The sequence below is a fragment of the Spinacia oleracea genome, chromosome 4, assembly GCF_020520425.1.
Source record: "Spinacia oleracea cultivar Varoflay chromosome 4, BTI_SOV_V1, whole genome shotgun sequence".
In the NCBI taxonomy this organism is placed as follows: Eukaryota; Viridiplantae; Streptophyta; class Magnoliopsida; order Caryophyllales; family Amaranthaceae; genus Spinacia; species Spinacia oleracea.
Genome location: NC_079490.1, coordinates 27,865,837 through 27,880,105, shown reverse-complemented (window position 1 = coordinate 27,880,105; position 14,269 = coordinate 27,865,837). Strand labels below are relative to the sequence as shown.

At 35.2% G+C, this 14,269-nt stretch overlaps 3 protein-coding genes across 4 annotated transcripts; all 3 read right to left on the bottom strand.

Moving 5' to 3' along the window:
* Nucleotides 1-2,400: 2,400 nt before the first annotated feature.
* LOC110802558 (S-protein homolog 20) lies at nucleotides 2,401-3,069 on the bottom strand. The gene has a single exon (XM_022007985.2). The coding sequence runs from the start codon at nucleotides 2,986-2,988 to the stop codon at nucleotides 2,464-2,466; it is 525 nt and encodes a 174-aa protein (XP_021863677.2). The 5' UTR covers nucleotides 2,989-3,069; the 3' UTR covers nucleotides 2,401-2,463.
* A 210-nt stretch (nucleotides 3,070-3,279) lies between these two features.
* LOC110802563 (uncharacterized) lies at nucleotides 3,280-6,772 on the bottom strand. Its single transcript, XM_022007991.2, has 7 exons — nucleotides 6,349-6,772; nucleotides 5,365-5,583; nucleotides 4,559-4,645; nucleotides 4,219-4,365; nucleotides 4,095-4,121; nucleotides 3,858-3,953; nucleotides 3,280-3,694 (listed from the first exon to the last, which is right to left on the bottom strand). The coding sequence occupies exons 1-7, from the start codon at nucleotides 6,547-6,549 to the stop codon at nucleotides 3,482-3,484; spliced, it is 990 nt and encodes a 329-aa protein (XP_021863683.1). The 5' UTR covers nucleotides 6,550-6,772; the 3' UTR covers nucleotides 3,280-3,481.
* Nucleotides 6,773-8,629: 1,857 nt separating this feature from the next.
* On the bottom strand, nucleotides 8,630-12,717 carry LOC110802560 (uncharacterized). Of its 2 annotated transcripts, XM_056843890.1 has the most exons (6): nucleotides 11,630-12,717; nucleotides 11,008-11,022; nucleotides 10,746-10,914; nucleotides 10,403-10,534; nucleotides 10,267-10,326; nucleotides 8,630-10,182 (listed from the first exon to the last, which is right to left on the bottom strand). In XM_056843890.1, the coding sequence occupies exons 1-5, from the start codon at nucleotides 11,699-11,701 to the stop codon at nucleotides 10,268-10,270; spliced, it is 447 nt and encodes a 148-aa protein (XP_056699868.1). In that variant the 5' UTR covers nucleotides 11,702-12,717; the 3' UTR covers nucleotides 8,630-10,182; nucleotide 10,267. The 2 variants fall into 2 exon arrangements, with proteins under 2 accessions (XP_056699868.1, XP_056699869.1); XM_056843891.1 differs by lacking the exon at nucleotides 11,008-11,022 and having other exon boundaries at nucleotides 11,630-12,713.
* Between the last annotated feature and the right edge of the window lie 1,552 nt (nucleotides 12,718-14,269).

Sequence of the window (14,269 nt, the reverse complement as noted above, 5' to 3'; positions counted from 1 at the left end):
TATATTAATGTATTATAACATTCCCGGTATTGGGGAGGGTCAAATTACAAAGGAAATATTGTCAAAATTTTCACCTAGTTTACTTTTATTTTTATGCTCTGAATATACTAGTACTGAAAGCTGCTTATTTTATTTAATCTATGGATTAAATAAAATCAGCAGCTCATTTTTTTTAGAATATCCAAAAGTCATTTGCGTCGCACTTTAGCTAATCTGCGACGCAAATGACATTTTTTTTAACATATTGAAAAGTCATTTGCGTCGCACATTTAGCTAATGTGCGTTGCAAATGACATTTTTTTTAACATATTGAAAAGTCATTTGCGTCGCACATTTAGCTAATGTGCGTTGCAAATGAATTTTTTTTTAACATATTGAAAAGTCATTTGCGTCGCACATTTAGCTAATGTGCGTTGCAAATGACTTTTCAGCACCATGCCTGAAAAGTTATTTGCGTCGCACATTAGCTAATTGTGCGACGCAAATAAGGTTCATTTGCGTCGCACAAATGTGCGACGCAAATGACTTTTAGAGCTTTTTCCACGCACGATGTGCGACGCAAATGTGCTTAAAAGTGCGATGCAAATGACCCTTTTTCCACTAGTGTGAGTGCACACAACGTCGGAGTTGCGCTAATCCTGGAGGGTGACCGCATTCTTTTCTACTGCACCGGGAGGTAGCGCAGAATCGTCTTTTAGGACACTGGGTGTCCACGACGCAACAATTGTTCTTCGTTCAGTTCATCGAATCAGATAAGTTTGTTCTAATTTTTGGTTTAGTCGCAACAAACACTTCCCCTCACGTGTGAGGTCCCTTTTCGATATGGGTCACATGTGATGTTTCATGGGTCAGAGTGCCTTTATCACTCTCCCTCACATGGACCCGTTCAGTTGGCCCAGAATACAGTACAGTAAGGTCCCAGCTGTGGGTCTGGCTCTGATACCATGTTAAATACGGTCTGAGCCGCACCCGTTATCAAGAGAGAGAGCCCGCTTAACAAGTCCAAATGAGGTTCCACCTTAAAACCATATGGCAATAAGGGGAATAGCCCCTTGGCCTTATTAAGTGTTTAACTCTCTTTTCTTTTATCAATGTGAGACTCTCACACGTGATGTTTCATGGGTCAGATCTTAACACAAATGTCTTTTTTTTTTTTTTTTTGGTATTAACTTTATCGATTTTGTTTATTTACAATTTAGTACAATCGATCAATAAGAAAAAAAAATGGATGTTGAGTACACCTAACTATAAATGTAGAGGGGAACAAGATAAAAGTTCTCATATACATTTGCATGTCATTTTTTGTTCAAATAAAATGTAGAACATGTACTGTGTATAGTATCGAGTATCCAACTTGTCAACTTTTTTTTTAAAAGGAAAAATACATTGAAATTAGGATAGCCTTCTATCATTATTGTATTATAATTTATCCAGGGTAATAAAACGTAGAACATATAACTACATATTATGGGTGTTTAATTTTCGAAAGTAGGATTTGATCTGATCCGAAATTTCAAGGATCGAAAAAAATGTGATCTGGAACCAATCCAAAAGTTTGGGATATCCGAAATTTTCGGAACGGATACCTAAAATTCCGAAATGGATCCGAATTCAAAAAATATAAAATATTATGGTGCTAGAACACCAGTGGTACCAAACTTGAAATTTCCGACTACACTGCTCGCAACGCGCGTAGCCGGCTACTAGTTAACACAAGTAATAGAAAATAATAAACAATACTTATATGTATTAAGCCATACACTCAAAGTCTCACACTAGCCAACTTGAGGATGCTCTCCTCTCCTTCGCCTGCCATCCCGATTACCATGGACCATGACAGTAATTGGGATGGCGTATGACCTTATTGCTCTAGTAATCATATGACTTTCTGAATTTCAGACTTTTAGGGAATTGATTATACCACTTTACAAAAGTACAATAATGACTGGTATGTGAGTCTGTGATGTGGTACATTATTCATGCATAGGATTAAAATCTTTTTGCTAAGAAAAGAGTATCAATGTCATTATGTCCATCTTCAACTAGTTTACATTCCATAAAGTAATAAAACCTAAACAAAAAAGAAAAAAAGAAATAGAGTTCACATTACTATTGTTCATTTGTTTATGCCTTTATGGTTTCTAGGAGAAAATCAAACATTTTGCAACATAATTGCATTTGTCAAGAGGCAAAATATTAATAGTTGCATTTAACTTTGTAGTGGAATTCACAATTCATCAAGAACAAAATTCATAATCCTCTTTATGCAACATCACACCTTTAAACAGACTCTTGCAAAATGATATAAACTGGTCAAATACATTGCAACCCTAGAACAATGTATATCGGAAAATAAAGGTAACATTTGTTTTGCAGGTGGTATATCCGAAGACAAGTGCATCATTATTAAATAAATCTTATTGCTAATTTGCTAATACAATTGACATGAGATCGCTCTTGAAATTACATCGACGAGGGTCCTAAAGAAAGCGTAGAACTATAAGCACTCCAAGGGTAACATGTAAAAGCATTATAGGTAACTAGGCAAGGGTTTGATGGATATATGTACCACCGACAAGAATACCCACATGTTGTAGCATCTCTTCCAACAATATAAATATCAAACCACACAACTTCATTATCTTCCCATTTGAAACTACAGTAGAACAATGTTGTTCCCCAAAAGTTACCGTAAAATGAAAAGTACCACGACTCGTTATAACGGACTACTTGTTCTCCGAGATCATCATCACCGGACTTGCAGTGTAAAGTAAGGTCAACCCCCTTACCCAAGCGATTAAAGATTGTTACATATGTCCTCAGACCAGAAACATCGCCATCGCCATTGCAAGTTGATGCAGCAAAAACCATTGCAATCAGCAATACATGATGGTGCTGTACTTGAGCCCTTGATCTCACCATTAATGAATCCAAGTATTTGTTTTTACTAAAATGTGACTTTGGAAGCAAAGAATAAATGGAAAACATGAAAGTATAGCATTATAGATGTCATAAGAGCTCTATATATATCAAGGGGAGTACTCTCATGAAACATGAACCAACTACCAAATATGATTAGTTCATCAATCATGAGAAGAGAGAAAATGAAGAGAGCATGTGTACACGCGAAAACCTAATTCTATACATACAAGAGAAAAGAATATAGGGTTGAGGCATAACAATATGCCACATTAAAGAATAACTAAGAAACCACAGTCTATTGTGTGCAGTTTTATTTAAAAGAAGAGGTAGTGTGGTTTACCGACCTGAGAGGGAAGCTGAGAAAATGCAACAGTCTGCTGTATAACTCTGTATTCACAATTTGGACTATTAATAACATGTAAATGTATGATTGTGTTTTAAGTTTAAGAGAAAGTATTAACAAAAGAGAGTATTCCTGGGATGAAGGCTGCGTAATGTAAAAGAATGCAACCTACAATTCTATATATATGCTAGATTTCAGAGCCACAGCATATATAAGTCAAGGAGTTTGTATTATGTCTTCATCTTCAATAGCTTCTTCAATTATATTGATGCAAGAGCCAACAGACATCCCCTTAGACATGGCATCTGTAAGTTTTGCTCGTGCCTCTTCATGACGGCGTAAGAGAAGGATGGTGTTCAGGACTGCCCATCTAACCTGTGAATCTGCTTTCTTTTGTGTGAACCCCAAGCTCTTGAGCAATCCATCCAACTTTTAGGGAATAAAAACGATTTGAAAATTAGGAAAAAAACAGATCCAAGGACAAAATCCCAATAACTGCTATATGCATATACTTTATCGCGTTTGTGAGGAACCGAGGGTATATGAAATGTTGTTTAGTGTATGTAATGACTGTGAAAATAGTTGGGCGAACCTTATTGATATCATCTAAACCTCCTTCTGCACATCCGTATAGTAGATACTCTGTGGCTACACCAGCCAATGCTATACATGAAAATCTGTTCAGCATCTAATGAAAGACATACTGCTGTTATAAGCAACGGTAGTTCTTACGTCAACTAAAACAAAAATTACCCCAAAAATTGGACAAAAAGGTAGAGAAAGAGGGAGCTTCATAAACTTGCACCAACAATAAGAATTAAGAACATACCGTGGCTGATAGTTTTCCAACGCTTGTCTGAAAATTACAGCCACAAAATGGTTACCAACTCCATTTTGCATAAGGCATACAAGCAAACAACAGATGTTCTACTCAAGTCATAAGAATAACTTACTTCCTCAACGAATTCAAAGTCTACAAAAGTTGTTCCTGCTTGAACATTGAGAGACCCTTCTTTCCTCAAAGCTTCTAAACTTGAAAGTGTATATCCCCTTGGAAGGATGCCGATCAAGTAGGCGATTAGAAAGTGACCAGCCTCGTGCTGCAGTTGCAATGTGTTGTCGTCAACAGGAATATCAAACACTTCATTTGAAGTTAAGATCACAATCTATGAGTAAAAGACAACCCTAATGATTTTTTTAATGATATTCTCCCCATATGCTCTAACATAAAGAATCCAAGAACTGTGCATATAGCTCCAGGCATCCAGAAATAATCGAAGTGCAAGTGCTTACTTGAATAACCCGGTTGTGGTACTTTTGACTGATAGTATGACCAATTGTGTCAAGAGCCAAACTGGCAATTCCTCCACCAAAAGAAACCTGTTAGAAGCCACAGAAAAAAAAGGGAACATATCACATCATTAAAAATTCTGCTTTCTGGAAATACAAATTAAAAACTATAACAAGGGATTAAAGGGTCCATCACATTTAAGCAACTTTATATGACATTTTGGCATTATCGCGTAATTGGAGAGAAACATAGAAACCATGAACGACTTGGGGCAAGGGATTAATGGGAGATTAGGAACGCATATATGAAATTTAGCCACCACAAGATATCCCGTCAGCTTCTATTCGTTGGGTAATGAAATGAAAAGTGAACTAGAGCTTTCACAGTTAGCATAGTAACCTACCCAAAGTCATTATCTTTTTGTTTTGACAAATTCGAATTACATTATCTCCTGTTCATAATTGATAAGGAAGATTCAAAATATTTTTCTACAGAACAAAAACTCTTCAAGAACAATCTGTCGTAAGGCTCTACCTCATAAATGTATCATCTTCCCAAAAGTAAGTCTAGAGGTCATGCATCTCTCTAATTCGAGTTTCAATCTAAGCATAAGCTTTTAGGCGGAAGATTAGAACGAAAGATTTCCATGAAAGTCTTTTGCACTTAATTAGAAGTTTTTTGCAGTACTACAGATTATGAGATAGATGCTATACAAAAATATGCAAAATATTGAAGTGAGCTCTAAAAACTGAACACAAGAATCAAACTCATTAATTGAACCAGAAGTAGACAAAGAGACACAAGTTACCAAGTCCAATGTCCACAAGAACAACAATCCCAAAGAGATATACAGGAGATCCTGGGAGCTAAGTTCAAAGGCATTCCATGCAGCACCACCACCAAAAACCGCAGCAATGTGCAGGTTCCTTTCAATTGAACCAAGAGTAGTGTCCACGGGTGACAATAGAGAAGCAGCTTCAATTCCATTCAGCTTTAATTCATCCAAAGTATAAAGTCTCTGAGGCACCTGCACTGCACATTACACTTCCACTAAATAACACAATATGTAACTCTGAGTCTATAACATTTCAACTCAGAGACGAGAATCAGGTAATTCAGGTTTGAACAGGAATCTGAACACTTTCATAAACACACTCCATGACATTCATCGTCTAATTAAAAATGTTAAGGCTTCAACCATACTCGTAACTCAAACCATATCAAATGTACCGCGTTAAGAGTTGGACACGGCCACACTGGTTACTGAAGCTCTACACAAAGAATCAAAGGCACAAAAGTATGAAAGTAAATCCAGGTTAGCAATACACACATCCTCAAGACCCTCACTGAACATAACAAAAACTGAAACTAGCACACTCCTTATTAAACAAGCATTTTAAGCTATCAAGCCAATAATTAGTCCCAATGTATTTTGCATAATCTGGGGTTACAAAGTCCGCAAACCCAGACAAAGAACCAGTACTATCAAATTGAAGCCTCAATAAATGTCATATTCAGACAATACCCAGTAAAGAGAGAACCTAAAACCAACTTGGGCATATCCTAGATTAGACCATTACATCAGAGATTGAATTGAACACACATATTTCTTAAAAGTACAGTGCAGAGATTCACCAGAATTCAAATCAAAACCTTAAAAATTCAAAAATTGACGAACTTTCCAATTAAGAAAACAAGATAATTTACAATTGTGCAAGCTGAATTTAGCTTAAAAAAAGCATGATCAAGTATATTCACAGTCATAATTCAACTTAGAGAGAGAAAAAACAACCTGGCGGGCAGAGCCGAAGCAGCGGAGGCCACCAGGCTGACCTTGAGATTGCTTGACGATGGAAAGGGCGAGCCTTTCGTCTCCATTAGCTAATTCTTTGTCCAACTTCTCCAAAACTTGCTTTCTCTCTCCTCCTCTGGTTTCCGATGTGGGCCCGCATGTAATTGTGAAGCCTACTATACATGACATTGCGAAACCCATTCATTCGTTTCTTCGTTCAATCCATGGAAATTGTTGTCTCCATAGTTAGTTTATCTGCAAGATGTGAAAGACCACGGTCCACGGATATTGTTTTTTGATCGAGTAATCCGACCCAGATTACCCGACTCATGCCCGAATTGGATAATATAAGGTGATGAAATTCACCCGACTGAAACTTATCCAACCTTTACGGACTTACGGTGAAATGGTTTGTTTCATACCCAGTTTAGTTACTGTAGCTGAAACTGGGTGATAAGGAATTAACCGGACTTGACTTTTAAACTGGTCGATCTGATTGCCATCTCTAGTCTTACTCACAATCTCACCACTAGTCTGTAAGAATGGATGATAATAGCCAAGTAAACGAGCCAAGCTCGAACATCATCACGTTTGTCTTGTTAATGTTCCCGAGCACTTGTTTATAGCTTATTAATTACTACGTACTTGTTTATGGGCTCGTTTGTAAGCCAGTTTATAACTCGTTTAAATTCAAAAAAGTAATTTTATTATGGAATAAAATACTTTGTATAAGTATTTTTTTTGGAAAAATTACTTTAAATAATCCAACCTTTCAACGATTTTCCGTTAATAATCCAACCTTTGGATTATTATCTAATAATCCAACCTTTATACCCCATTAACTTTTATTGTACCCAACCGGTAAAGAAGTCGGATCAGCAGGTAACCTATCCCACGTGTTAAGCAACCATTCGTTAGCTTTTTTTTTTTTAATTTTCTTTTAACTTATCCCATTTTCCCCTTCTCCTTATTTCCTCTTGTTCTCCATTTCTTCTGTTCAACCATGACTTCTGTTCTCTCTCCTCCACAACACCACACCCCAATCCCTCAATGGCAGCAGTCTCTATGGACGACCACCATCGTCCTCCAACCTGCTTCTAAACGTCGAACAACACAACGCCTAGTATTGCTGCCCTGCAAACTAACTCTCCCCTCAAGTACAATTTTGATAACAAAACTTACGATTTCATTTTCTACAACGGCGGTGGATCAAAGGATCGACAAATTAATCAAATTCGAGGTAGTTGCAGAGGTAAACTCAATTTTTAAGGAATAAAGTTATTTTCTTTCGGAATGTAAATTGGCGACAGAACCAAATTGATGAGAATTACGGGATTGAGCTTAATTTAATTAGTGAGATAAGATTATTATTCTTATATTGTTGATGTTATTTTTTTATTATGGCAATTGATGTGGGTAAAATTAGATGGTGTTAGACGCCCATATTCTGTTGGATTATTATGGCTACAACGACGTCGTTAGTAGTTCAATGTTGCCATTTTTCTGCGGATTGTCGGCTCTAATGTTGTCGTTTGATGTTGGGTGAATTCATCCGAGGGTACCGCCATCGTTGAAGCTTCAAGCTAAGATTTGATGGAGATGAATGGGGGAGAGAGAAAGATGGGAGGTGGAGACAAATTGTCAATTATAAATGTGTATTTCAGTAGGCGGGTCTTGTTGGATGATTCTTGTTTTGGGCTACGACGTGGAATGGTATTCAAACTCCTTGTGTTTCTAGTTCTATAAATTACGCCATTGTTGAATGTTGTTGATGATGGAGATTAAGATTGGTTGATTTGAAATTGATTGGTGATTTTGCTAATATGGTAGAACTTCAGGTATATAATCGAAGAAGAAGGAGGAGGAAATAAGATGCTTGAAAAAAAATTAAAAAGTAAATGAAAGTTGACCTTCTTAGCCGGTTTCAAGTCACCTGGGTTCAATAAAAGTTAATGGGGTATAAAGGTTGGATTATTAGATAATAATCCAAAAGTTGGATTATTAACGGAAAATCGTCGAAAGGTTGGATTATTTAAAGTAATTTTTCCATTTTTTTTTTATAAATGTGACCCGTAAATGTCAACAACATATAGAACGGAAGTGAATCAATCATACATTATAACATCCCATATAATATTTCAGTCATATTCTTGACGGTTTTTCAAAGCTAACTATTAAGCTCGTTTAGCTTGAGCTTGAACTAAACGTGGCTCGACAACTCGGTCAAGCTAGAGAAAAGCTCGAACAGTTAAAATCCTATCAATCTTAGCTCGAAACAAGGTAAAATTCAAACTGCCTCGGCTCGTTTGCAGCCCAATTGTGTTATTAAGTTTTAATATACTTGTTTTGATGAATATGTTTAATACATGTAATGTAAAATACATATCATGAGATGTGTTTAGCTTCAATGTTCTGAAATTGATGACACTATTAAATTTGTTGGTTGGAGAAGATGAAACTTGTAAGAAAGCAATGAGAAACATGTCTTCATATGCTTGTCAACACAATATCAACTCTACCGACCTTGAGGATGCCGTCAAAGTAGGATACCATAATCGATATAGTTGTGTTCCTGGTTAACGATGCAGTCGTGCATATGTAACCTTTAGATCCTTACCTTTAGATCTTACGCATAGCACACCCGGTTCACCGGAGCTTAGCTCCGACTACATCCGGATCCGACCCGTGTCGCACACCTTGCTTATGGTGGGTGAGTCTTCCAACAAGAGTTTCTGCATACGGCGAGGCTCGAACCCGAGACCTCCCTTAAGCGGCATCAAGCTGCTTACCTTTAGATCTTAGTTGAATATGTTTCACCATGTACATCCACGAGAAAGCATATGAAAATGAGCGGGAAATTCTTTGAGAAAAGTGGTGGAATATTATTGAAGCAATAAGTTTCTCAAACTCAGATACCATGAAGTCATCCAAAATATACTATGTAGATGAACTATTAAGATATTTACCAAATATGAAATATTTTGCAAATAGATTTATTTTGTGTGATATTGTTCTGTTATTATTTAGGTGTATAGACATGAGTTTAGGAGAATATTAGGTGGAAGAGATCCTCTTTGTTGGCCAAAAATATATCTTTAGGCTGCATTATATTTGACAATTGAGTTTAATGTAAAGCAGGAAAAATTGGTACACTGTGCATTCTATGTTAGTGGCCTGGTTATACTATCGAACCTACCCTTGATTAACCCTTTCATACTATAAAGATGCCCGAGAATTATAGAAGGCGTTAAAGGGGAGGTTTCGTGTGGTGAATGAGATTCGACTTTGTCCATTAAAGGCAGTCCTTGGTGAGTGCAAGCAAGGGAAAACTGAGTCTATCACAAAAAACTTGACTGTATCAAGCATACCTGAACCAGAATGAATTAGACTTGTACTTGCACCAGCTTTCTTAATATTAGAAACTCGCTGAGACCCAGTTACTTGAGATGGATTGATAATTGGCCTCAGACATCTTGGAGCAGTGGCCCTCCTAACAGGAGCAAGTTATTATTTCTAGAAACTACTTCTAGCTGCTGTTGTTGACCACTACTAGGTTGAAAGCTACAAAACCACTGATTGGTTGGAAGGTTGATTAAAGTTCCTTATTCTGTACAAAAACAATTCAAATAATAGCTGCTTGATAGCAGAGTAAATTCAGGAAGATCATGCACTGCATGATTCTTATAGAAATCAGCTAGAGAAAACAGCAAGTTGAGCTACAAAATTGAAAAAGTTAATCTGCTACAATAAGATCACTGAGTTGGGGAAGTATCTGTATTAGCATGGTCCTTTGATCTTGTGTTTTGCCTGATTCTGTAATTGGCTTGTTTAGGTCTGTATTAACCGCAGATGGTTCAGAAAATAAACATTTGTTTTAGTCTATGTCAAGTTGAATAAAGAAATAATGTAAGTACTTACATCAAAGTTTTCGAATGGGAGAAAAGATCGATGGATTTAGCCAAAAGGATGAATTCTCACCTGTACACAGTTTGCCCAATACCATAAGATTCATCAAAGATTTGACATTAACAAAGTGCTAAATAAACAATCATACTTGGTTTCGGACGTTGGCCACTTAAAGCAGTGTTCCTTGCGTTTCTGATAATAGACTCCAACGACTGATTATAGTCACCCCACAACCATGCTGGCGGAGTGAGGTTGTCTACAGGTTGAGTGGCTTGTTGACCTATACACATTTTCCTCAATACGATAAGCATGAGCAAATAGGTAGGCGGGGAACAAACTGAAAATATCTATTCAAAATAGAGATCAATGGATATTACTATATTAGTATATTACAGGTCTATTATCAGACATATATCAGCAGTAACATACAATGGAATCTGAGTAACAAAGTGCTAACACAAATGAATTTAACTGATGGTTCTCAAGCATACCTGAACCAGATTCCAACTGATGATGAAATTGACTCTGGCTACTTGAACCAGTTTCCCTCGTTCTCTTCCTTCCAGAACCTTCATCACTTAGTCTCTGAGATCGTTGAATTTGACTACATGGAACTGCCAGTACTAAGTCTGTACTTATCTGTCGGAGGGGCTCATCTGGCTGAGGTATCATAGAATTTTCACCAGTTTTAAGAAACTAACCATTTGTTCTAGTTTATGCCAATTTGAATAAAGCAATTATTTTAACACGTACCCCTTTGATTCTTTTCTGTTAATTCGCCATTAAAAGTCATCCAGCAGGTTCAATTAACCGAGAAAATCAATAATGCAGGAATAAATTGAGAGGTAAATAAAGAAACACAGCAGTTAAAGAAATTATATCAAAGTCAGTCTCAGTATCATCAATGCCAGACTCAAGAACTTCCTCAACTTCCATAACATTCAACCGACAAGAACTAATCAATTGAACACAAGTACGACAGGATGATTTCACTAATATTCTGATCAGGACAGTAAATGATGATAAAAATGGAAGAAACTAATCAGGAAAATAAGCACCAAGTTGAATGAAGCAATACTTTAAACACCCATTTGATTTTTTTCTATTAATTGTCCATTAAAATTCATTCAGAAATGTATAATAATCCCAGAAAATCGATCATGCAGAAGTAAATTGAGAGATAATCAAGGAATAACATCAAGATTCTAAAATTAAAAATCCAGTTGAAGAAATTAAGTTGAAAGCTTACATTAGAGCTAGTCTCTGTTTTACAATATCATTAACAGAAATCCGATTATGCAAAAGAAATTGGAGAAGACTAACATTAAAAATCTAAAGATAAAACCCAGTTAAATAATTACGTAGAAGAACTTACACCAGATTCATCTTCATTATGCTGTTCTTGATCGTATTCATCTACTTCGTTCTTGCCCTTCCGGTTATCCATGGCGATCACAATCTTGAAAGATTTTAGTGTTTCGGTTTAATCAGAGTTGAGTTACAGGGAGAGGAGAGAGAATTTGTTCTTGAATGTTTTAGTGTTTGGGTTTGATCAGAGAAGAGTAACAGGGGAAAGAGTTGAATTGTGTTTTTAAGCGCCAAAACATAAACGGTCGGATATTTATGACGGTTATACCACGTCACCAATTATAGTTTAAGCTCTCCCCTTTCTTCCCCATATATTTATGTCTCCGTCATTTGCTTCCTTCCTTTCTCTTTTGATTTTCCCTTCTTCCTCCTTGAGCTCTCTGCTTCGTCTCTGTCTTCTGGTTCATTTTCATGGCATTCCATGAAACCTGATTTCTCTTCAGCATTGCATCGAATCCCTTTCTGCACTAATAAGTCCTCAAAGTAAACATACCCATCAAGCATACACGGGATACAAGTCCAAGAAACAACATTTATCCCAAACATTTCATCAAACACCTTCTGTGCATCCCTAAATACTTTACATTTTCCCATGACGTTATCAAAACTCAAACCCACAAACACAATCAATGAGTTCAATGTCATATGTAATCAACAACTCAGAAATCCCAGTTCCTTTTTTATCTTCAAACCCAGAAAAACAGTACGACCTCGTTTTTAACTAATTAAACATGGGAAAAAAAATCTGCACCTTCATTCTCTTGCATAGGTTACATAGCAAAACTCTAAACTAATTTCACGATTTTGCAACAAATTATTGAACTTCTATCTTTATTGCTAGAAACCCAAACACCAACTTTGCTAAAATGAGTGAGTTAATAGTGGAGCTTCCAAGCCTTCGATTTCGGTGACAATTTGAAAGCTAAGAGGATTTTATCAATTAATTTGAGAATTGGATTTTTTTTTTTTTTTTTTTTGAGGAGAATCGAGAATAGGAGAGAAACAAAGTAAAGTAGGTGAAGGACAACGCGCGGATGGTGCAGGCGCGTGCACCCAGAGGAAGGTGCACCTGCACCAAAATGCAAACAAATTAACACAAAACGTGAAAAAAAAGAAAATCGAAAAAGAACCTCAAATGCTATAGCAAAAGAACATAATGAAGAAAACGAAAAGAACGTTAAACAGAACCTAAAAAGAACACTAATATTAAAAACCTTAGAAAAGGTACAAAGAAGAAAAGAACATTTAAACAACAAGTTTTTTAAAAAAGAACATGATCAATGCAACAACAAAATAACAAAATAAATAAAGTATCTTTAATACAATTGAATAAAAAAAATAGAAAAGGTAAATTGAACAAAAATAATTAAAAGAGAACAAAACCAAAATTCTATATTACTTGAAAAGAACATCAGTTTCTTTTTCCTTATAGACCCAAAGAACAATTGATAGCAAAGAAAGAACAACAAAAACATAATAAAAGGTAAAAAACCGCAAAACAGAAGTTTCAATATAAAGAAATGAACGTGGCAGTTATTTTCTCTCTTCTCAATATCTTTTAAAAAAATTACAGAAGTTATTTTATAACATAAAGAACGTGGCAGTTAATTAAAAAATCAAAAACAATAAAAAACTACCGATTATGATATAAAAAATTAAAAATACAATTAAAGTAAACAACAATATTAAAAATTAAAATTAAAAATAATAACACAATGTTTTTAAAAACTAAATAAGAAAGAACATACAAAAACGTGAAAAAGAACATTAACTGTTTTAAAAGGAAAGCAAAAGTTTTTACTTATCAATCAAAAGAACAAAAAGAAGGGACGAAAAGAACAAGAAAAACAGAATAACAAGGAGAACAAAAGTTTTTTTTTATAATAAAGAAATTAAAACGTACTGTAGCAGTTATTTTCTCTCTCCTCAATGTCTTTTATATAAATAGTTCATTGAATGCGACATTCATTTTCATACTCAACTTACATGCAATTGAACTTCAAGTTCACCTGAAATCAAAACCTCTCAATAACCTTTCAAATTCCCACAAATCTGAAAACGAGTAAGTTTAATTTTCCTTATTTTTTTAACATTAGATCTATGTTCTTTTATTAGTTCTACATGTTCTTTTTACATTTTTTACTGTTCTTTTTATAAAGACGAAAACGACTGATATTTGATGCACTTAAACCTAAATCTAAATTTGTGTTCAAAAGTTGCTAGAATGTGTTATTTGTTCTATACAAACTATTTTCTGTTCTAATTAAAACAACGATTGTTGGATCCAGTAAAACTAGATCTATTTTTAATCTAAAAGTATTTTTGTTCTAATGTCACGATTTAGATTTATGTTCTTTTGTTAATTGTTATATGTTATTTTCAAGATTTTTTACGTTCTATTTGAAATGAAACGATAAAATTTTGAAAAATAACCTATTACGGCTAAAAGAAACAAACGATGTAGATTTAAAAGAACAAACCTATTAAAAAGAACAAACATGTAGATTTAAAAGAACAAACGATGTTGATGACACAGTGAAAGAAAATTTATTAAAAAGAACATTACAATTTGAAAAGAACATTGCTATTAGTATAAAATATTTATTTGAAATCAATTTTAATTAACTGTAACAAAACAAAACTATAA